General features: G+C 49.7%; 1 protein-coding gene across 1 annotated transcript in view; it reads right to left on the reverse strand.

The window, feature by feature from the left end:
* The window catches only part of LOC106736752 (ras GTPase-activating protein 4), a 46320-nt gene extending 23683 nt beyond the window's left edge, over positions 1 to 22637 (reverse strand). The window contains exons 1-3 of the mRNA XM_006270746.4: positions 22445 to 22637; positions 4270 to 4326; positions 2636 to 2749 (exon numbers count right to left, since the gene is read on the reverse strand). Coding sequence (XP_006270808.2) covers positions 2636 to 2749; positions 4270 to 4326; positions 22445 to 22509 — 236 coding nt within the window. The 5' untranslated portion in view covers positions 22510 to 22637. The remainder of the gene's footprint in view (positions 1 to 2635; positions 2750 to 4269; positions 4327 to 22444) is intronic.
* Positions 22638 to 22842: the final 205 nt, after the last annotated feature.

The raw sequence follows: 22842 nt of genomic DNA on the forward strand, positions 1-22842 counted from the left end.
AGACCACAGCCCCCTCCCAAAGCAGTTCTTCCTCTCTGGTGCATGCACCACACTGTTTATTGTAAGGTTCCCTCCAGCATATGGTGCTCCATGGGCTGCTGAGCTCCTGTAAGCTGCCCAGGATCTCTGCACACCCTGGTGTACTACTGCAGGGTTGTTCAACAGGATTGCAGGGTTGCGTATTGTAGGATTGTTATTGTACAGCTCACATGCGAGCTGAAGCCACACATGTTAGCATGTTACTGTAGGGTCTGCTAATAAGGCAGTGCATACCCAGGGTGAAAGCTGATGTAGGGTAGCTCAGGCACAGAGGTTTGTTTTGTGGAGAGATGTGGAAGGGCTAGACCCTCTGTGTTCTTGCCCTGAATCGGAGTAAGAAACAAATTCTCATAAAAAGAGTTGCACAGAGTTTGCTTAAGAAGTGTATGCACACATCTCTCACACACACACTTTTAAAAGCAGATTCCATTCCAGGATGTCAAACCCTGAGGAGAGGCCAGGTTGCAGCCACTGATCCTCTTCCATCCTCATCTGGATCTTGTCTGCTTTCAATCAAGCTGATGAGGCTTTTCCCTGCCATGACTCTGGGCCAGGGGTGGGCAAAATGCGGCCTGCGGGGCTATTCTATCTGGCCCGCAGGGCCCTGAAAAAACTTAGGAAATTAATATATATCTGCCCCATGCTGCCTGTCATGCAGCCTTCAATGGCTTCCCAAAACTCAGTAAGCGGCCCTTCACCCAAAATAATTGCCCACCCCTGCTCTGGGAGAAGCTGATCACTGGGAGTTTCCTCTTCTGTGGGGTAACCTGTTATCCTAAAGCCACAAGCAACCTATCCCTCAGGCTCTGCTCTCATCTAAACTCATGGGTCCTGAGGGATGCTTGCCCTTCCATCCTTCTGATATTCAGGGAAGGGGAAGGAAGGAATCAGAAACTGAGCCTGTCTCGTGACCTGACCACTGAGATACAACACAATGATCCCCACCCCCATCTCTGGCTCTGCTGGCTATGGCATTGTTCAGCCCCTTTCCAGATAATAGTGGTGACTTGAAATGCTCTGCGAGCAGCTGCAAATGATGAAGAGTTCTTGAGCATCCCATCGCTGATTGCCTGGAGCACTAGGAAGCCAAAACCCTGCCGTGTTCTGCATGTAACTGTGGCCACAACTATTCCTTTTGCCTGTGCCAGCAGAAAGGTCCTGGTAGAGCTCTGGGATGGTGGCAGGAAAGCGTCCGACTCCAGAAAAGGGGGCAGCTTGACAGTGGTACTCACTCCTGTCTCTCTGTGCCAACAAGGAGCAGAGGAAGCACCTGGGTCAGTAACCCATGGTGCCCACCTGTAGGCACCTGCCCCTGAAAGCAGGGAGCCATCTCCTGACTCAAAGCCCCTTACTTGGGAAACTCCTGAACATGAAGACATCCTCTGATGTCTCCCAAGCTACAAGAGCCAGCCCTAAGGTGCCTGACACTCCTTGATCCAGCCCAGATTTCCCAAGATCTCTGTAGGACAGGCACCCTCATCCCATGCCTCGTCACTGATGATTACACCTCTCTCCAATGCTGAGGACTCCTTGGGGACTCTGAACTCAACTGGGTCACATCCCTGAACACAGAGAGAACAGGGCACACACCGTCCAAAAGGCACTGCTGCACTGACCCCAGTCTGTACCTCCTCTGTATGGACATGCACTTCTCCAGGCCCAATACACCAGGGCTGGTGCCAGGGAGGCCATATGTCAGCAGGCACTTTGCCAGTGCTTGGGAGGGTATTCTCTTTCAATGCCACCCAGGGTTTTACAACCTACCTGCATGGAGCAGGGCTGCCCATGCAGAGAACTTCAGCAGTAGTGCAGTTCTCTGTAGCTTTGGCCTTGCCAGCTGGGCTGCTAGAAATGCAGGGGAGGCCTCACTGTGTGCTTCTCACAGCTGCCAAGGCATTTAATTAATGAGTGGTCAGGGGCTGGAGTCAGCTTTGGATACTGTCCAGGGGGACCAACAGTGTGATGCAAAGCCTAAGCACATGCCAGCAAAGATAGCACTGATCACAGCCTGTAGTTATGCCCAACCCTGCTCTGAAGTGGTTGACTGAATCCTTGCTGGCACTGCTTTGATAAAGCATGCTGTGGGGCTGGCAGGGTTTCTATTAATTTTACTTGGACCTTTTCTATGGCTCCTTGAAAGCAACGGCTGCATTCCTGGCAGAGATTGGCAGGACTGGCACACTCCTCGATGGCATGCACATCAAACTCTTGCTTCACTGCCAGCCTGCATCTGAGAGTAGCCATGTGCTCAAAGCACCAGGGCAAGGGGGAGACTGAGATCAGTTCTCAGCTCTGCCACTGACTCCCTGCATGACCTCGGACAAGTAATTTCACATGTTTGCAACAGTCCTTCCTCTGCCTGATCTGTCTAGATTGGAAGGTCTTTGGGACAGGGGCTAGATCTACCTAGGTGTGAGCCTGGTGCCTTACATGGGTGTGCTTCTGGGTGCTGCCTGCCACAAAATTAGCAGCAAGGTCTGGTGATCCCAGCCCAACCCTCTGCTCAAATCAGGAAGCATTCATTCTGGCACTGCAGACAGCAGCAGAGCAGCAAGGAGTAACCGGAGACTAGGACCCAAAGGAGTTGGTACCATACCTGAGTGCATCTTCATCCATCACGTAGAAGGACACATTGTGGAAGCTGGGCGGCAGGTGGACCTCATACTCCTCCCCCCAGAATGGGGACAGAGTCTTCCACACTGTGGCTGTCCTGTAGGGCAATGTCCTTTTATTTACAGAGATACTACAAGCACCTAGTAACAGTGTAGAGTAATCTCTTAAACACCCCTCCCATCTCCCCTTGGATACAGATCTACTTGGGATCTTCCTTGACAACCCGCCCCCAAGTGTCCAAATGCCACTGCAGGGCAGCGAGACACCACTTCCCCACAGTCAAAGCACTGGGTGAGATGTTGCACCAAGTCTCCTGACTACCCATGCTGATGAAAGCATCCATGACACTTCTTCACAGCAAGCATCTTGGCCAAACTCCCTTCTCCCTCTGCACTTTCATATGGGTGGGTGCACAGGGACCCTCAAGGGTCAAGATCAGTTTTCCAAGGGTGATGACCAGGCTCCCCTTCTTCAGGGCTAGATGTGGTGGTGTGGGGCTGGGGTGAGGAGCCCAAAAGTTTTCTTTTTTGTGACCTGGGTTCACAGCACAGAAAAGTCTAAGATACGATGTATTCTCCCTCAGCACCTGAGGGCAAGTTGGGACAGGAAGGATCAGCTTTTCATCCTTACTAACCTAGGTCTGGAGACTCTCAGCGACCTAACGCCAAAAGGATCTGGGCTGCCTGTAAACTGTAGTTTTCTTAGGCCTGTCTGCCTACAGAGCTGGACAAGGGGTGTTTTAAACATGTGATAGGGAATGTGTTATACTCTCGATGCAGACAGGATATGTTAGCTAGGTGGGGTAAACTTTACACGGAGGATGGTGTAGAATTCAGCTCAATCAGCTAACTTGTGTACGCTGGCTACTGTCCACACTTGGCTTCTATCACATGTTAGCTTTCAACTTTTAAATGTTCATTTTTTCCACAAGTATAAACATCCTTCAGCATCAACTTGTTGAAAAGTGGGAAACAGGACCTCAGCCCAGCTCCCTTCAAGGCCCAGAGGAGGGGGGCAGGGTGGGGAAATCAGTGTTTCTTGTAGAGGATATGACAGAAAACATGAGAGGGAAATAGGTTTTCTGGTAACTCCTTATTGTTTAGAGTCAAACCTGGGTTTGGGGGCGGGTGGTATCTACTGCATTAGAGAGGAGTTGACAAGAGTTTTCCCCACTGTTCCAAAATAAACAGGCCATTAATAACACATTAGGAGACAAAATTAAACAACCTTTCTGGCATTAAAACCGCTTCTCTTTAAATGGCTGGCGCCTGAAGTCCTAAAACCAGAGAAAACAAAACAAATAGAGAAGGCAAAGGGCGCGAGCTGTACAAAGCTCCATGGAGCAGAGAACTGCTCCGTTTGTGGTTTTCGAAGCTTGATAAGCACGTGCCACGCAGGCTTTTGGAGGTGCGGGGGAATTAATGTTTGTTCCGGGCAGCATTTCATGGAAAAAGAGAGATATGGCACTAGGTCCCGAGTTGGTCTAAAACAGTCTAAGCGCCATTGCAATCAGCCAAGTTAGGCTGGTTTACCGAGCTGCAGGGCTAGACCATGGGGAGAAAGGGACTGAGAGCATGCGAGTGAAGATTAGAGACAGCAAGTGCCCAAGGTAGTTACCTGATAATGGCTTCATTGTCGATTTTCACAATGCAGTAAGGATCACTGCTGCCTGTACTGGAAGACAAAACAAACCCCACTTGGCATTAGCCTGGATTTTGCCACCTGTGAAACTTCTCACCACAGTCCCCATGAGACAGGAGACTCTGAACTTCCCTTTCTTGAGTCACGGGAGCCTTTCCCTCCTGCAGGGTCTTAGCAGCAGGATTCTGGAGACAATGCTGTGTAAGAGAGGAGGGGAGGCCAAGTGGACAGGACACAGGGCTGACACTCAGGAGACCCGGACTCCTTTCCTTACTCAGTCATTGCCCTGCACGGGGATCTTGGGCAAGTCATTCCCCATTTGTGCCTCAGCTTCCCCCACAGCTCTGCTTTGTGGAGCATTTTGAGATATACTGATAAAAAGCACAATACAAGAGTGATGAGTGCACAATACAAGAGTGATTATTACTACCAGAGTTCCCATGCAAGATGACAGGTGGCAGGATGACCTATCACTTGATATCAAGGGTAACTATGAAAAACCGCAAGACAAGGCTGATATCTCACCCTCCCCCTTCCCCTCCCTCCACTATTATTCACAATAAAGTCACACACAAGAAGAACTAATCAGCCAGTGACCTTGGCATGAGATGAACAGCTTCTTCTATGAATTTGATACGGAACAGAGGGGAATGAGTTCTTTAAAATAAAGAGAATTACTAGCAGGCCACTGGAAACCACCCTCCTAGACAGATTATCACACTCCAGCACTTCTTAGTATCTTTAGTCCAAAGGCCTGAAAGACTTTCACAAACATTAAGACCTTGTCCATACTAGAAGGGATTTGCTGAATAGCAAAGGCTATGGGCAACATGAAAACTGATTTTTTCTGTATAACTACATCAGAACACTTTGGATAAAATGCTGATACATTTGTTATTTGTCTTACTGTGCCCAGCCTCACAGGTACAAGCTGGCTCTGCTAGGCTTGACCATGGTTGAGGTCTCTGGGTGCAAGTGTACTGCAAATAATAATAAAGCAGTGAATTCCATCATTTGACCAAGATGGATCAAACATTTCCCCCAGACTCAGATCCAGCACTGAACACCGACACTACAACACCCACTAGGAAACAAAATGATTGAAGGAGTCTGGTCAACCAGGGGAGAAACTATGGTTTCTCCATCCCTTCAAGTCAAGAGCAGACACCCCTCTAGAAGCTAACCAAACACAACACAGAGATAAATGAATGGAAAGCTCGGGCCTGTGTTGCACAACTGGTCAGCCTAGATGAGCTAAAGGTCCCTTCTAGACAAAAAGTATCTACGGAAGTGTTTTTCACCCTACGGCATCTGGAGTGAAATGGCCTGCACCGAGCTAGGCTGGTAGCACATTCTTCCTTTAGTCACAGAGCGTGAAGGTAATAAATCTCAAATGCCAGCTCCCTTGTAAAACACAGTGATGCCTGACTGGGAATCTCTCAAGCTATTTGGCTGCCAGCACAGATTTCCCTTCATCCACCAACACCCAGTATGAGGAACTCTCTCTCTAAGTGGTGCTGAATACTTCTAGCTTCCTCCATCAGGCTGGCTGTTTGTGACCCGTCAGCCTGAGGCAGAGTGATTAAGGGCTTCTGCAGACTGGAAGGGATGCAGCTGTTTCCTGAGCTGCCAAAACGGTCACAGACAGATCAAGCTCTCATGGACCAAACAGCAGGACCCTAACATTTATAGGAGGGGAGAGCTCCAAGGATACAACCCACTGGGTCCCACTCCAATGTTAGGGTGTGAGATACATTAAAGAACGGGAAGCATGTTGCAGCCAGGAGCTCCGTGAGGCACACCTCTGCAGCTCACCATCACTAGCTCAATCAGGTTTGTACATGGGGACAGTAGACTAAGCCAGACTAGTATATCTAGCTACTCTGGCAACATGGAGCTCATGAGCCTCCTGCTCCCACAGCCACAAACTCCCATCTTTCACTGGGGAGAATTTAACTGTTTGTTGGCTCCCCCTGAAGAGAGATCTTGGTGCCCTGCCTCTTGCTGTTGCTCAAGAGGAAGCCCCACTGAACCAGCAACTTGCCACAGCTGGAGTTAGGTGAAGAAAACCTTTGACAAGTTTCAAGATAAAGAGAGAGAACTGATCTTCCTGGCATGTGGAATCGGGATCTTCTATCGATGCTACAGCAGGGACCGCAAAGGCAAAAGGAGAATGGTGACCAGTGCAATCAGCTCTAGCGGCAACCTGAAGTCACGTCATGTTACAGAGGCTGGGCAGTGCCCTCCGGTGCCTGCATCATCACTGAAGTTCCCAATGAACACGTCAGCAAAGGGAAACATAGCCTGCCACGATGTCCAGTGCTATAGCTCCTCCTGCAGATGCCCATACAAGTGTCAGCCCATCAGCTGCGGGGCTTTATTTATAGAAGTAAGGTTTCCAGCCTTTTGAACTTATGATCTGCCCGTTTTTCTTCCAGAGAGCCTGGTACTGGGGCTGATTGCTCCCAGGGGATCTCTTTATGTTACTGGTATGACATACTCCCATTGCTGCTTCCCAAGCCTCCTATTTTTGTGGTCTGACTAGACTGGGACTGAATTCACTGGGAGCTGAGCTTTCTTAAGACACACAATGCTAAGTCCCAGGCCAGAGATGAAGCGTAGCAATAATGACCTGGCACTACCAGGGCACCACAGACTGAATCAGTGGGTCCTAGAGCATGTCTGATAGCATGCAACTTCTATAGCCATGATATCACGAGGGTCCTTGCTGCTCTTGTGCTGCTGATGTCTAACCAAAACCCAATCTGCCTTGCTCAACATGCTATTAGCATTCACTGAAGTAAGCTGCAGAGCAAACCTGGCAGCACACACAAGAAGGCTGCACAGCCCAGAGGAAGGGGTGTAGGAGGCTGACCTTTTCACCCGAGTCACTGACTAGTTGATGGCCCAGGTCAGCACTGGATGGAAGTCATTCCACCTGACAGCTGCATGGGCCATGGCATTAAACAGAGCTAGTAATCTCAGCTCTGAAAAAAAACAGGAAGTCCCCACCTGCATAGGGTGGGGATTCTGCGCACAAATGCTCTAAGAAGTTATCTTGCAGGACTGAGTGAATGGTCTGGAGCCTGGGGAAAGCTAAGTCAGTTTAAGCATCCACCCTAACCTGTGTGGATGCTGCAGAATTGTTTTGTGCAAACCCTGCCCCACAGCAACAGAGTCAGAGGCAGGGATTCTTGGGGCTTTGGGTTAAGCAGAACTCAGCTCACCCTCCACCTTAGTTCAATGAGAGAAAGCCTTTACCCTGCCCAGCACAACTCAGATGCAAAACATGGCACTTCATACAAGTGTGGACACCAATTGCTGAAGCCAGGCAAATGCAGGGCTACTGCTTAGGGCAGAGACTTTTGCTCATCTCTCAAGCAGGTTGGGCAAGACTCCTGCCCTTGGGCCTGTGACTCAAGGGGTAGGAGGATTTCCAAGTTACATGCTGCTAAAATAACACAAGCTGTGGCTCAGACAAAACCCCATGCCCCAGAAAGCAGCTTTGACCCAGGCTAGGCTGACCAGCCATTTCAAGCTTCCAAGTCCTAACATTAGATCAGGGCTACATGGCCTGCATGTGGCCCAGCTGCAGTCATGGGGCAGAGAGCCACCAGCACCAACCTTCAAGAGGCACTGCAGGGCTGAGTGCCACAGCACCCCCTCTCATCTTGGACAGGAAACTACTCCAGCCCCCTCAGTCCACTGGCTGCCTCCCCATGGGGAGGGAAGCAGCTATAGACAATACAGTGGTAACCAATGCTAGTGCCAGGCTTAAAGTCATATCCTCACCAGGATCCTCACCAGCAGAGCAACAGAGCAGTATCAGAAAGGCTGGTGATGACTCTGAAACTCATGCTAAGCTAGGGCCTACTCAAAAAGGCTGAAATATAAAATGCTGATGCTAACTGCATAGTGCAAGAGGATGTGAGTTCATGGCCAGGACATCTGAGAGGAAATAAGGTATCCCTTCCAGCTTATCTTACTATATTAATGATGATTTCAAGCAGGCTCCTAGTTGTCTGGTATGTAACCGTGTGAAATGTCTATCCTTGATTTAACCAGCAGGGATCCTGGTTTTCTCTGATAAAAAAAAACCAAAATAATCACAAATTCTGACAAAAAAAGTGCAAATCCTCCAATAAAACCCCCAAAATCCATTATTAAAAGACCCCTGCAGCCCCCATAGTCCTGCTGGTGCCCCTCACTCGCCTCCAAAGCCATCCCAACCCTGCTGGTGCCCCTCACTGCTCCCAAAACAGCCACCCGCCCTACTTTTGCCTCTTGCTCCCACCTACAGCCCCTGCCCCCCCAGCCTTGCTGGAGGGGGCCCCCAGCTGCCAGGGCTTATGGGGCCAGGGACCCAAGTCTGCAGCTCCCTGCCCCCAACATCAGGCAACTGCAGCAGAAGCAGCATGGAGCCGGCTCCCCCACTGCTGCTGCCTGCCCGGGTGGGGGCAGAGCCAGCTCCTGGCTCCCCCCAGCCCAGGTGGTGCCCCCCCAGCCATGACCTGCAACCCCCCAGCCCTGCCAGAGTGGCCCCCAGCCCCCTGCAAGCCCCATTTACCTCAGGCTCCAGGAGCAAAGAGTGAAGCTGAGCTGAGCAGAGCAGAGCTGCGGCTGACTGAGAGCCTGTGGCCTTGCCCTTTCCTCCCCACTCCCCCTCCAGACAGGGCTGGGGGTTCCCCACCCTGTTTGCAAGCAGCTCTTGCAGGCTGGAGCTCAACTAGCCTGCAGAACTATTTGCAAAAGCAGGGAATCCACAGGTTTCTCTGCTAAAAAGAGAAATCCAAGTTTTCTCTGATAAAAAGCAGAAATCCGTGGTTTTCTCTATTTTTCAATGGGAAACAGAAAACCAGGATCCCTGTTAATTAGTATGGTAAATATTTCTTGTACAATTAACTCATTATGTACAAAAAGAGTCAGTCATTCTCCATATGCGATAGATGTCTCCTCTTGATTTGCTTCTGTTTTGTCTAGTGATTCCCTTGATTTTCCAAGGACACTCCTCAAAACCTCGTGTTTTTCCTGGCTGTTAATCAGTTTCTTATGTTCCAAACTTAGTGGAAATGGATAACTTCTTGTCACTGAGCAAGGTAATTCATTCAAATTGGAACTCTCTGATGAGTAGTTTGATTAACAGGATTTTCTTGTCAAACACTGCTTGGGACTCTCTTGATTTGCACAGCTACAAGAATGCTTTGCAGATGCTGGACTAAGGTTATAAGAACCAAGTGAAAACAGCTAACAGCTCACGCTTCAAGAGTGAGAAATCTCTCTGACACCAACTGCTGCTGCACCCCAGCTATCTCGAGAACCTGGAGGAAACAGACCATCTCTCTTGTCACCTGTTTGGTGAGAAATCATCACCTTATAGCTAATTACTGGACTTTGCTTTGGTTTAAACTCATTTGCCTTTCAATACTTGTAGTAAATAAAGCCTTTCTGTCACTCATCGAATGAGGCATCATGTCAATCCCTAGACTAGTCCAGAATCCTAGGTTTTTATGGGCTTACACTGGGCAGAGCCAAGGAGGGAAAGAATGAGGGACCCAACAGAGGTGCTTGGATACCACGGGCATCATAATCAGAGGGCAGAATCTTTGGCCTGGTGGCAAAGCTCACTGAGTTCAAGGTTGAGGAGCCCCATTGGCTTCATTGTGCTTTGAACCTAAAGGCAGCAGAGGGGCACCTTCACCTATGTGTGTGCGTGGCCACAGCCTCTCTCCTTGAGAAGAAATGTCAGAGTTAGGGGCCTGATTTGGAAGGGAAGGGGAAATGCCAGGATGGGGCAGCATCTTTTCACTGCAGCCATCCCAAGCAGGCCGGGCACAAAGCAGACACAAGAGGGACACAACTCCTACTAACAGGCCAGTGGTAAACGCAGGCTCATGGGCATACTGGCCATCAGATGGAGATTTCCAGTCATAGGAAGAAATTAGGGGCAGGAGGGACCCAAACATGAAGCCAAGCAGAATTTTTTTTTTGCTGAAAAACAGGAAGTCTAAATGATTTGCATTACAAGTGTCCCATGGAGATGGTCACTGGGGGGGACGGGGAACCCTCCCTGTGGTAGGACAGGGGGTGAGTGTGACCCACTCCCACAAAGAAAGCCCTGAAACCAGGGCACGCTTACCAATTTCAGGCCGGGCAGCGTGGGACGAGCCACACCAAGAGCCGCCCACGCGGTTTGTGAGCCACGCTTACTTCCGGTTGGAGCTGGCTCAGGCAGCTGACATCATCGGAGAACGCCGCCCGGTTGGAATAACAACCGGCACTGGCAGAGATGGAGAGAGAGCTGGGGAGACACCCAGCAAGGAAGGTGCTCCCCACGCCGAGTGCAGGCAGCACTGGTGTTCAGCCGAAGAGCCGGCACCAGTGAAGGAAGAGAGGTCCGACAGGAGGGAGGACCTGGAGCAACATCGAGGGATGGCTCAAGCTCCGGTCACAGGGGTTGTGAGGGAGGAGGGGCTGCTAGCCTACTCCCTCAGGTTTTTTTTCTTGTTTTTCCTTTTCCCATTTTTGTTCTTTTGGGTTTTCTTTTTCTTTTGCTTTGGCTGGGGCACAGGCAGCGCTCCGGGAGACGGGAGTAGCCTCAGATGTCTGGCTGGCCGTGAAGAAACACCGGAAGGCCAGAGCAAGCCAACCGCCCTGGGAGCACAGGCAATGTGAAGAACTAGGACTGATGCAACCAAAGGGCAAGCCACACAAAGACCAAATGACTCATCCCAGAGGCTGGCATACGGAAGGGGGGGCGGAGCTCCACAGATACCCGTCAGGAGGCGCGAACTACCTGGGAGAGTCCTCAGAAGGGGAACCCACCACTGAAGATTCGATCAAAGTCGTGGCAGGAGAGTTTCTGGGCTTTCCCCAGGGTGATCGAGGACCCCTCCAGAGGTCACAAGACCCCATGCAATGCCCAACACTGGGCACACGTGCTAAGGTGGCATGTGAGTGTATACTTGAAGTCAGGCTGGCACAACAAGCAAACCCTCCCAGCCAAGGAAAATGTATTTTATGAGGAAGAGCTGTAAAAGGGGATGACAGATCGATTCCCTTGAAGAGAGAACCAAGCAAAATACTTGTGAGAGGGCTGCTGGCCATGAGCTGAACTGGCATCATTGCCTGGATGCTGTGCTAAACTCTCTGCACTTGAGGTACTCTCTCCACAGCACCGCTCCCCATACTAAACACCATGGCTGTCTGGAGGAAGAAATGGAGCTAGGCACCAAGGGGTTGGTATAACCTCCATTCAGCCTGATCATTGTTCCTTTCTAGTGGCAACTGGGCTCTCTCTTATATATACATGAGTCCCTTACAGCCTTGGATAACAAAAGGTGGGGAGATGGCATGTCACCTCTAGGATTAATTTGGGTTTCAAAGCCAGAAGTCCCATGTTCATTCTGCACCCACACACATAATGAGCGATAGGCCTCAGTGAAGTCCCTGCTGGAGAGGGGGACAGGGCACCACACTGAGTAGATGTGGGTTACAAATACCAGGGGCTTGGGACCTCGGGTCAGTTCCCTACTCTACTGCAGGCTTCTGGTGTGAACTTACGCGAGTCATTTAACTTCCCCATACTATAGTTCCCCACCAGTAGAAGAGAAGTACAGCTTTTGCATCTGATCTACTCCGGCAATTTGTGTGTGCCTATCTTCTTCCCAAAGGTGGCTGAGAGACTGCCCTGGACCACGTTTTGTTCAGCGTGTTTCTAGAAAGAAAATACAAGCCTAATAATGGGCACTTTTCACAGCCATCTATAAACTCCCCTCAGATAAAAATGACTGACCTCATTTTTTTCTGAGAGCTGCTTTTTGTCCTTTTATGAGCACCATTCTGACTGCTCCTGCGTCACTTAGACTCTCTGTTATTTGACAACACATTTTCCAAAGCAATTTCGTTTTATGGGGAGCTGATCGTTCCTGTCTATGTGTTGTGCCGAGAGTAATTTCAGGTTGCTAAGAATATATTTCTCCCAGCATTTCAATAATGTTCGTATCTATAACTGCATTCTGGACTGGCTTTAAATTAAATCAGTGGATCTGATCCTATTAAATACAGACAACTGCTGACAGCGCTTCCTGCCTTAGACAAACTGTTAAGTAGGTAAAAAAGACATTCATAGAAGGGGAAAAATTGGCCTGTAGAGCTCCTTTCTAAAAGCCGTGAGAGATACCATGACCAGCTCCTTAGCTGGAATAAGTCCATGCAGTTTCATGTTAGTCTTTGACCTATGCCAAATTTACCTCCATTAAGTAGCTGACCTTAGGACTGGAAAAGGCAGTTTGCACATCATTTTCAATTGCCCCAAGATCTGGACAGTACCTATGCTTTGCATGTCTGTCGCACCTTTCATCCAAGTTTCTCAAAGTGCTTCACATACAACACTCAGTCCTCAGCACACCTGTCAAGTATGTCAGTATTACCCATCCTTTCTGGGTAAGCCTGAAACACAGGGGGGTTTCTTATAGCCCAGTCACTAGAGCATCCAAGCCACACAGTGGGTAAGTGACTCATGTTTTACAGTACCTAGCACGGGTTGCAGGTGAAGCACTAGGGTTGTAATTGCCTACCGGTAGTGGCAGAGCCAAGAAGAACCCCCAGGAATCCCTTGCTCCCACCTACACGATAAATGTTTCTTCTTTACTCTTCATGGAGCCAGACAGCCTCAAGACTTGCTGCACATGTGGATTTACAGCAGCAACTCATATGCTAGGAGAGATCACAGATCCTCCACTCCTAACACAAAAGTGCTTCTGAGACTGTTAGTTTCTTCCCCACCTCCTCCTAGTAGCAGCCATTCTGCATGTCCCCATCACTGCCCCAAAGCCTCCAAAAAGGAGGACAGGGAGGATAGTCCAGCAGGAAAGGACAGATAGGACACCGCCAGACTACTCGAAGGACCTGGCTCAAGTTCCTCTCCGTGAACCAGGTATATCTCCATTGCAGAGCTAACCTGGATGATCAGTACCTGAGTTACCTTGGCCTATGTGAGCAACCACACTCAAGTCCCTACCCCCTCCCTACTACTGCAACCCCCAGCGTGTTTCTAGGACCATCCCATAAAGCTTTGTACTGCAGCAAGCGGAGCCCCTCCAGCTTTCTCTTTCTCCATAAACTGTGGGAAGATCCACCTGTCTTCGCGAACTGTGGGAAAGCACTGAGGACTATGCACTTGCCAATTCAGCTGACAGCCTCCCTGCAGAGGTGGTAGGCTACCAGCCACAGCAAAAGCAAAGCCTGGGCTTTCCTCTATACTCCAGGCCTAGCTTGAAATAAAAGCACACAACACCCTTTTACCCGAGTCTGGTGGGATCAGGAGCAGGTTTGGAATTAACTCTGTGGGAAAGATGCTCCTTATTTCCTATTAAGGGATGCAGGGAGATGGTGACAGCACAGCCATGCCTCCCAGCACTGCTGTGAGGACAGATGAAACAAAAACACTGTAGGTTCTCCTACGCTTTGGTAATGGGGGGCTATTATTATTCCCTTAGGAGCATTATAGCTGAACAGGCATTTCATCTAAACAAAGGCAAGTAAACAAAGCAGGAGCCAGAAAGACCTGTTCGTGCAGGAGGTGCCTACTCCAACCTAGCTGGAAGCCCCTTCTACGCTTCCTCCCAGCAGGGTTTTAATATCCAGAGTTTACTAGCAGCCTTCACTGTTGGGAGGCAGCGACAGTTCTCTAATGAAATGCCCTGGATTGAGTTGCATCCATCACTTCCGGTACCCGAGTCTTCCTGTCCCTAGGGTACGTTAATCATTGGTGATGCTAAATGAAGCAGGACTTTTGATTCAGGCTGCAAAGCGAGCCTCTAAAAAGAAAGGGCAGTAGTTCATTTTGCATGTATGGTTTTTTGTCTTTCACTTTTAAGCCACTGGTATTTTCCCTGGCTGCCAGGAAAATGGTTGCCCAATAGGTCATAGAAGCAGTAGTAAAAAACAACAGAGAATGTTTGTTTTAATGAGGCAGCCAATTTCTAAAGCCTCCTGGCTTAATAGGAAAATAGCATTAAAAGTGAGTCTAAAAGGTGAGCTGCAAAGGGATATAAAATGGATGCTGTGCCCTCTTCCTGTGATGGCTATAGAAGTCCAAATGGGGGTTTTCAATATACCTTTTTCCACGACCAGTTTTGTCTTCCCATTTTAGCTAGAGGACTCACTGAATGACTCAGAGATGGAGATGGAGAGTTCTTAGAGAAGCTGTTGGGTTTCTGACTAACAGTATTATTTTTCCCCGTACAATAATTTCCAGGCTATTAAATAAGCCTTAAAGAGCTTTAAATGTCTGAATAAAAATAGCTTCCCTGCTCAAATAGGTTTAATTTGCTCTATATCCAAGATGTCACAAACCTCTTCGATTTCTATGAAAGCACAGAGGACTGGGACAACATTTTCAAAACCACCTCAGTGACTTGCAAACCGAAGTTCAACTGATTGTGAACAAGACTGAAGTGTCAAAAGCACTTTTGGAGAATGGGATTTTGTATTTTACCTTTTGAAAAATGTAAGACACACTTGTCTACATGCTTTAGACAACCCAAGCTGGCTAGCGCTTGCTATAATTCCCTAACAAAGACAAAGGTAAGCCGTAGGTTAACAGGGTTTACCACAACCTACTAGCACACATTCAAACTCAACTAGTTGGGTAAATACCAGAATTAACATGTTGTAACATGTCTACACTAGGTATTGTAACATGCTTGGTGCCTTCCTGGAAAAGGTACCGTTAGTAAGACCTACATTTTTTAATGCAAGAATAAAAGAAAGAGAGATAGCTTTAATATGTATTATGAAGAAGCAAAATCAGGGATCTTTTCTAAGCCATCTACAAGCTAAAAGGGCTAAAGCATTATTGTATAAGCCTCTAACTGTACTGCTAATGTACTAATACAATTTTTTTCATTAAAAATTTACCAGTGAAACCACAGAATCTGCCTGTTCATCTTCTCCTGAAAGATAAGTAGAAAAATCACAAAAAACCAATCCTCCCCCAGTGTTGCAAGACAAGTCCAGCAAGCAGGTATTTTAACTGGGATAGAAATAGAAACAGAAAAAGCTACAAGAATCCACCTCCCTCCCTCACATATCCCTTATACCTCTGTTCAGCCCACACAACACAGCTGCACACTTTCAATACCCCAGGTTTCATTTTCAAAGGGGGTCTAAGAGAGTTTGACACCGAGCTCCACCCTCGAAAATTCCAGATGTCTCAGGTCACATGCAGACGAACATAAAAAGATAGACTGGTATAGCCAGAGGGTGAGAGCATTTGAGAGTCCTGTGCCCTCTCTCTGAGGAAGCGTAAGGTGCAGACCTGGGGTCTGTGCTCCAGCAATTGACTTCCCATCTCTGTCCCTGTATTTCCCCATTTGGATGCTGACATCCATCTCCTAGAGAGATGAGGGGGGGCACTGGATGCAATCTTAGACAGAAGGTACACTAAGCACCGAGTGGCATGGTTGTATTGCAGCAGCAGCTTGGGTTACTCCAGCAAACAGAAATGAGCATCTTGCCTTTGCTCAGCTCACTGGCCAGGCTTCCAGATTGGTTTGTGCATTGGTATTTGTCAAGAAGGAAAGCAAAATTTTATTAAACTGTGAGAGGCAGGATGTCCCTGCTCGGGCAGCTGTCCATGGAAACTGCCCAGCTTTTACTCCTGCTGTACAAGCTGTCTCTGTTGGGAGCCAGCAGGGCTATTTCATCTGACAGTATCATACAGACAAGCTTAGTCAATGAAGGTGAATCAACTGAGAGCTTTCATTCATGCTCCCTTCCCTGCTGGCACAGCAGCAAGCCTGGCAGAGATACACAGCATCATGGCATCCCACAGAGCCATCAAAGTGGCAACAGGACCTCTTCACCTACTGACTGCTCTAGCTGAAGTCTCTGGCAAGGAGGTGCTATAACCACCCCAACCAATTCTTGCTGCTCAATGCTGTGCCATCCCAAGACTAGCTAGGAATTAGTTAGCTGCCCAAATGCCGCTCATATGTTCCATTTGGGATTTCCTGGCTGAGCTGAAGAACATGCTGAGCATGGCCTTTCGCTGATGGGGGATAGGAAAGACTTGGGGTCAACACCTACTGCCTTAATGAGTGAATGATGATGCACTGGATTAGCACAGTGGCCCACATCTCTGACAGCTCTGATCCCAGGATCCAGCCTACAGTGAAAGTATGTCCTGGATCTTAGTGCCTCTTCATCTGCACAGCAGACATGAGAGACCACTGGCTAAAATTCACCCCTGGTAGAAATCCACCAACTTCAGTGGGGACAGCCAGGAACAAAGCAGCTCAGGGAGCCTCCACCTGTGCAAAGCCGGGACAGACACAGCAGGGCCTTTGGCCATGAACCAAGGTATGCCATCACAGCAGTGCACAGGGCCAAAGACTTGGGGTTAATCCAAGGCCATTGCAATGAAGGGAAGGACTCACAGGTATTAAGTGGGCTTTGGGTCAGGGCTGGGGAAAGCAGGGGCTGTTGCCACTCAGGTCCACAGAGCTGCTTCTGGAACCTGTACTGAGATGGATCAGGCAACCTGGCACAGCGGAGTATGGAGAGTTGGAGGGAGATGGGGGGAGGAGAGAGGGGGATGACTCTCACAACACCTGCCTGCTCTATTTTTGGCTCCTACAAATCCCCAATTGTCCAAAACCACCAAATCCCTCACATTTATGTAGAACCCTTATCATCTGCATGCAAGCTTGAGAGGAGAACAGGTCCCCTTGCCCCAGGGCTGGAAGGAAGCACTGCCAGAACCACAGCATGAAAACAGCATCTGGCTTGTGAGCATCTAGTTGGGAAACACAATCCCTTTGAAACACAAAGGATTAATGGCAGGGCAGAGGCTCGCAACCAGTGGACAGGGTCATTCTTCCTGGAATGGTGGAAACAGATTCCACCCATCACAAGATCTTAGCACCTCAGTTTACATGCCAGCTACACCCCTAAGTGCCAAGTCCAGCTAGAACCAGAAGCAACATGGAAAATCATGACTGAGGCACAGCTGACAAGCGTGAATGCATGCTTTTCCCTGGATAAGCAGGAGCAAGTCAGGGGCTCTATATCCCACTCCCTCAGCCCAGAAGCACTGGCTGTTCTGAATTTTGCCTAAAACCCTATTTTAGGCTGGACCCAGATTAGCACTGAGCACTGGCTAGCATCCCTGAAGTCAACTGGAGCCATCTTCTCTCTTTGTAATGTGTGTGACAAACAGGCCCTGATCATCAATCTTGTACAAACCAGTATCTAAAGATTTGGGACCAGGTTGAAATGCAACACCATCACTAATGGAAGAAACTCAGGGGTTTGGTCAGATTCTAGTGGAAGCTGACTCCACAGACACGCTGAGCCTCGGTATTAACTCACATCTATGTTACACATGTGCAGACTCAGCTCAACTCAAGTCCAGGGCAATAGCACAACAGAAGTAGGAAGAAAAATCAGGCTAACAAATAGCAGAACTTCACACTGTCCTGCATTACATTGGTGATAAGCTACAATAGTATAATCAAAGCTCTGCGATCGGTTGCTCTAGTGCAGTGATTCTCAACCTGGGTACCTGAGCCCCTTAAGGGTGACATGGCGTGCCACACAATAGGTGTTTGCACACTCTTTTAGGTGTGCAAACACCTACACATCATAATGTTTGGCACACTGGATTCCTATTTGAAATCTCTCTTTTATCTTGTGAATGATCTGTCATGGTCATTCTGAGTTCTTTGCAACAGAAAGAATTGTTCTTCTATTTTTTTCCAGTGCAACATATAGATGAAAGCTAAAAGCTGGCTGAGGTCAGACACAGAGAGTGGTAGCCGACAGAACTGAATCACCATGGCACATAGTGACCAGTGGTGTCCCCCAAGGCTCTGTTCCCCCGCTTGTACTCTTTAATGTCTTTATAAATTATCTGGACTCTGGTGTCAGAAGCGGACTGGTTAAGTTCGTAGATTGTAAGGCCAGAAGGGACCTCGGCAGATCATCAGGTCCAGGCCCCTGCACCAAGCAGGAAAGACAACTGGAGGTCAAGTGACCCCAGCAAGGTGACTGTCTAGTCTCCTTGCTGGGGTTCACTGGATAACACCAAACTATGGGGAAGAGTGTTCACGTTTGAGGATAGGGTGGTGATCCAGGCTGACCTCGATAGGCTCACAAGGTGGGTGGATGAAAACCTGATGGCATTCCACACAGAAAAATGCAAGGTGCTCCACCTCGGGGTTGGGGGTGGAAACCCCACATCACACTTATAGGCTTGGCAGTGCTGCACTTGCTAGCACCACGACTGAAAGAGACTTGGTGGGGGGTCATGATTGACCACAAAATGAACATGAACCACCTATGTGATGTCGCAGCTGGCAAAGCAAACAAAACTCTGGCTTGCATCAACCGATGCATCTCAAGCAAGACTCAGGAAGTCATCCTCCCGCTGCACTCAGCCTTGGTGAGGCCGTAGCTGGAGTACTGCATCCAATTCTGGGCTGCACAATTCAGAAAGGATGTGCTAGGGTCAAAGGATCTTGCTGGGATCCTTTGACCCTAGCTGAATTCCTGCCCCTTGGACAGGGGGCTGGACCAAATGATCTTCCGAGGTCCCTTCCAGCCCTAATGTCTATGAAATCAATTTTCCAAGGGGTGCCTTGAGTCTAACAAGGTTAAGAACCACTGCTATAGGCCAAGTAGGAAATGACTTCATTGATTCCCATGGATGTAGATCTAAGGATTTGGCTTCTGAGAGCCTGCAGCTCTTCTTGTTTATGCTGTTTCCCATCTGGAGTAAATCCCTTGAAGCCCATAAAGTCACACTGGGGTACAGTTAATAGAGGCAAAAGGAGAAATCAAGCTTTTGGTTTTTGCAATTTGAGGGCTTTTGCAAAGTCAGCCCATTACCAGCTGGGATGGACAGGCCCATGACTGTTGAAGGTCAAAGTGAGATTAAAAGATTGAGGGGTAAGTGTAGTGCTCCTTTTTCTTCCATCTCCAACACATACCAGCACTGAGCTAGACCCCCTGAACTCTCCAGAGTAACAGCCCCTGACAGCAGCTCCAAAGCATTTAATAATATAAAAGACAAACACAAAAGGGGCCAGCGAAGCCAAGCCCAAGTTGGAACAGAGCCAAGGCAGGGCTCTCTCTGCGCTGCCTGGGGAGTGAAATTCATTCCTGGCAGCTGAGAAGGCAAACACATTAATATATTAAAGAAAAGCCTGCTGAAAACGTCAGGGTGCCCCGTGGCCTGAATTGGATACCGCTACCATGCCAGCAGCAGCTGGCAGTGTGCACAGTGACCACCGGCCTGACAGATCCGTTACCCCCAGGCTGGGGCTTGAGCACACAGCTGAGGTTCCCGGGTTGTTTACAGACAAAAGGTGCAAGGCCAGTCCTCAGCTAGAGCACAACTACATGGGCCCATTGGCTTTGTGCAGCAGTTCTGATTTACCCCGGGTGATGTGGCCTATAGAGTCACGATCTCTAAGGTGCAATCAGGGAAGCTGTTCCAGCTTTACCCCCGCAGGCAAGGATTTGCCTAGAGTGCAGGTGTACCCACAGAGACCCAGAAATACACTGGGCAAGGCCCTATGCTGCTGCAAGTGGGCACAGCTTCATTAGTGCAGCCATGCTACTTTACACACTGATTGTGGATCTATATCAGTGTCAGAAAGCCATTCTTTAAGTTAAACCCAGTTGTTTCACATGAAGTGGCAGGAAGAAGGACTGGGATCTTTTCTTTAAATCCAGAGTCCAGACTGCTGTGGTAGCAGAAGGAAACCACTGCTGCAGCAGCACAAAGCTGTCAGGCTTTATCTGCTCCCCTCTGAATGAAGAGCCGCTGGACCAGATTCTAGTCTTGCGCTGCCATTACATTGGCAGCAGGTCTGTCGTGTTCAGCAAGGTGCCGCCTGCTGTAGCTTGCTGCAAGCAGACCCATCATCAAGTACGAGCCCTTCACAACACCCCCGAGACAGGACAGGGCTGTCACTTTGTCACAGATAGGAAATGGAGGTCCAGCGAGGCTACTTGAATTTCCCATGGTCACACAGGAAGTCTGTTGCACAGCAAGGAACTGAGCCCAGATCTCCCACTCCCTGCCTCCCCCCCCCGCCTCCCTAACCACTGGGCCATCCTTCCTCAGAGTCAGGCTCAGGTATTGGAAGGGGGGCTTCGGGGATTGCTCCACCATCTCCTTCCACCCCATGCCCATGCTCTGCACCTTCATCAGCTCAGGGAGGAATAGTGCTGCTATCCTGAGGCACAGAAGAACCAGGGCTCCAGTCCACCCTGTGGCACCCCAACACATGACTCCAGAGGGCCTGGGTGAGCAACAGCCATCACCCAAAGGCAGGTCAGACCATCAACCTCAAAATGATGCACATCTACTAGCAACATGGACTGGCTGCTTCTGGGCCCAGGCAGCTTTTATGTGAGGCACTAAGCTAGCCCATGGCTCCATAACTGTTCAGGATCTGAAACACCTCTGTACGCTCTAAGGAGGCAACTGGCCCATCAAACCCATAGTTTTGGCCAGATCTCAAATCCTTTTGCTCCACCAGTCTAGTTGGCGACGCCCCCTCACCATCTAGAGGGGCAGAGATGTTGCACCGTCATTTAGCTGGGCTCTGCAAAATATAAATCTGACCAAAATTTGTCTGCAAAGTTAAAGAAAAAAAAAAAGAAAGAAAAGAACCACCACTTCCACTGTAGGGCTAGTCCTAAGAGAACTGCAATGAACAGCAGGTGAAAGGATCACTTGCCTTGTCTTGGTTTTACAAATGGGGAAGCTGAGGCACAAGAGGGGGAAGCAACTTGCTGAAGGTCACCTGGCAGGGGGGAGTACGTGCTAGGGACAAAATACACTTCTCCTGTTTCCTAGCTCTGTGCCCCAGTCACTTCACCTCTCTGCCTCCCTGGGAACTGCTCAGCCTACCCATTCCCCATCATGATCAATGCAGGCTGGGGGCAGGCCATTTCTAAGATGTTCTTTCACTGTAACACTCTGAGAGCCTGATCCTTCCCTCACCCATACTCATCAGGAGCAGGGTGTTGCCTTATAGACGTAAAGCACGCATCCAAATCAAACCCGTAGAAATGCAAAAGTTCCATATCTTTCCTGGTTTATTTCTGTCCTTTTTCCATTACGATTGTTGGGGTTTTTTCTTTTTTTCTGGCAGCCTCCAAGTCGCAGTGCCCTGAAGGCTGACTCCTGAACACAAACAAGCCTCAGGAAAACTGTCCCAGCCCAGCTGAGATGAAGCATTTAAAAGGGGAAGGTGTTTAACAAAAGTGCCCCTGGGGCAAGAAGCAACATCTTGCCCGTTTTGTTTACTGGCTGCTCTGCAACTGCCACCCACCCAGACCATCGGTCTGCAAAACATCTAGTCCTTGGGAGAGGAAATGGTCACTTGAGAAGGAAATCAAAATTGAGACGGGAAGCAAGAACAGCCTCTTTTGGATCTGTTATGAATTCCTTGGTTTTGGGCCAGCTACTTGAGGTGTAGCGCAAGGGAGGAGGTGTAGCTCCTCTGCAAAACTGAACCCACATGAGGACTGGAAAGGTGCTGAAGGTGTATTGTTCCTACTTTCTAGAGCCACCGAACGTGCCTGCATAGGAGGGGTGTGTCTGTGCACTGGGCGAGAGCCCGGAGCACGTACTTCCACTGGAAAAGCCTGAGCGTGAGACAGTAACACTAGGAGCCTAGCGCACGCCTATAGCCCCAAGACCACACCAGACAATGGGCAAGAAGGGAGGAGGTGTAGAGCGTATCGGAGAATTGCGGTAGAGCAAGAACTAGGCGGGAGAGGATGGACTAGCTCCCAGAAGCTGCCTGCAATGGGGGGGTGTGTCTGGGCAGCAGTAACCCTTCCCACACGTGTTTCTAGGAGCTGGGGGGCAGCATGAGCGGGTGAAGGAGAGGGGCACTAGGTGAACCATGCTCAGGCATGCCTGCATCGGGGGGCTGGCATTCACTGTGCCCGTGTGGTGGGCTGCAAGAGCCCCTTTCCTTTGTCCAGCCTGAGCTCCAGCCTCGCTAATAGGAAGCTACAAATACTAGTGGGAAGCAGCAGAGAGCCAGGCACCGCCGTGCGGAGGGGCGGACAGCTCAGACAAAGCCCCTTCCCCACCACCTCCAGGGACGGATCTGGTACTCACATGTCCTTAGCTGGCAAATTCTTCCCTTCAACTATCCGGATGAACAAAGAGCTCCTCTTGGCCATTGCACGGAGGGGCAGCAGCTCTCCGCTGTCAGAGCCGAGCTGGTCCCGCCTGGGCGGCAGGTGGAGGAGGAGGAGGGAGGGATGCTGCAGCGGGGGAAGCCCGCGGAGCGAGGAGGGGCCGGGCGCTGCGGGGAGCTCCGCGGCTCACTTCATTCACCATGTGTGGGAGCGGGGGCCCGCCTCCGCCAATCAGAGAACTCAGAGAGCTGGAGGGGCGTGGCCAGGGTGTCCCCTCCAGCTGTGATTGGGTGCTGGCCGGAGCGAGCGCCCTGCTGGCGCGGAGACCCGGCACTCGCGCCCCGGAGCGCTGCAGGGTGGGGCGGGTGCGCGTCT

This window comes from Alligator mississippiensis, chromosome 14 (assembly GCF_030867095.1).
Source record: "Alligator mississippiensis isolate rAllMis1 chromosome 14, rAllMis1, whole genome shotgun sequence".
Lineage (NCBI taxonomy): Eukaryota > Metazoa > Chordata > Crocodylia > Alligatoridae > Alligator > Alligator mississippiensis.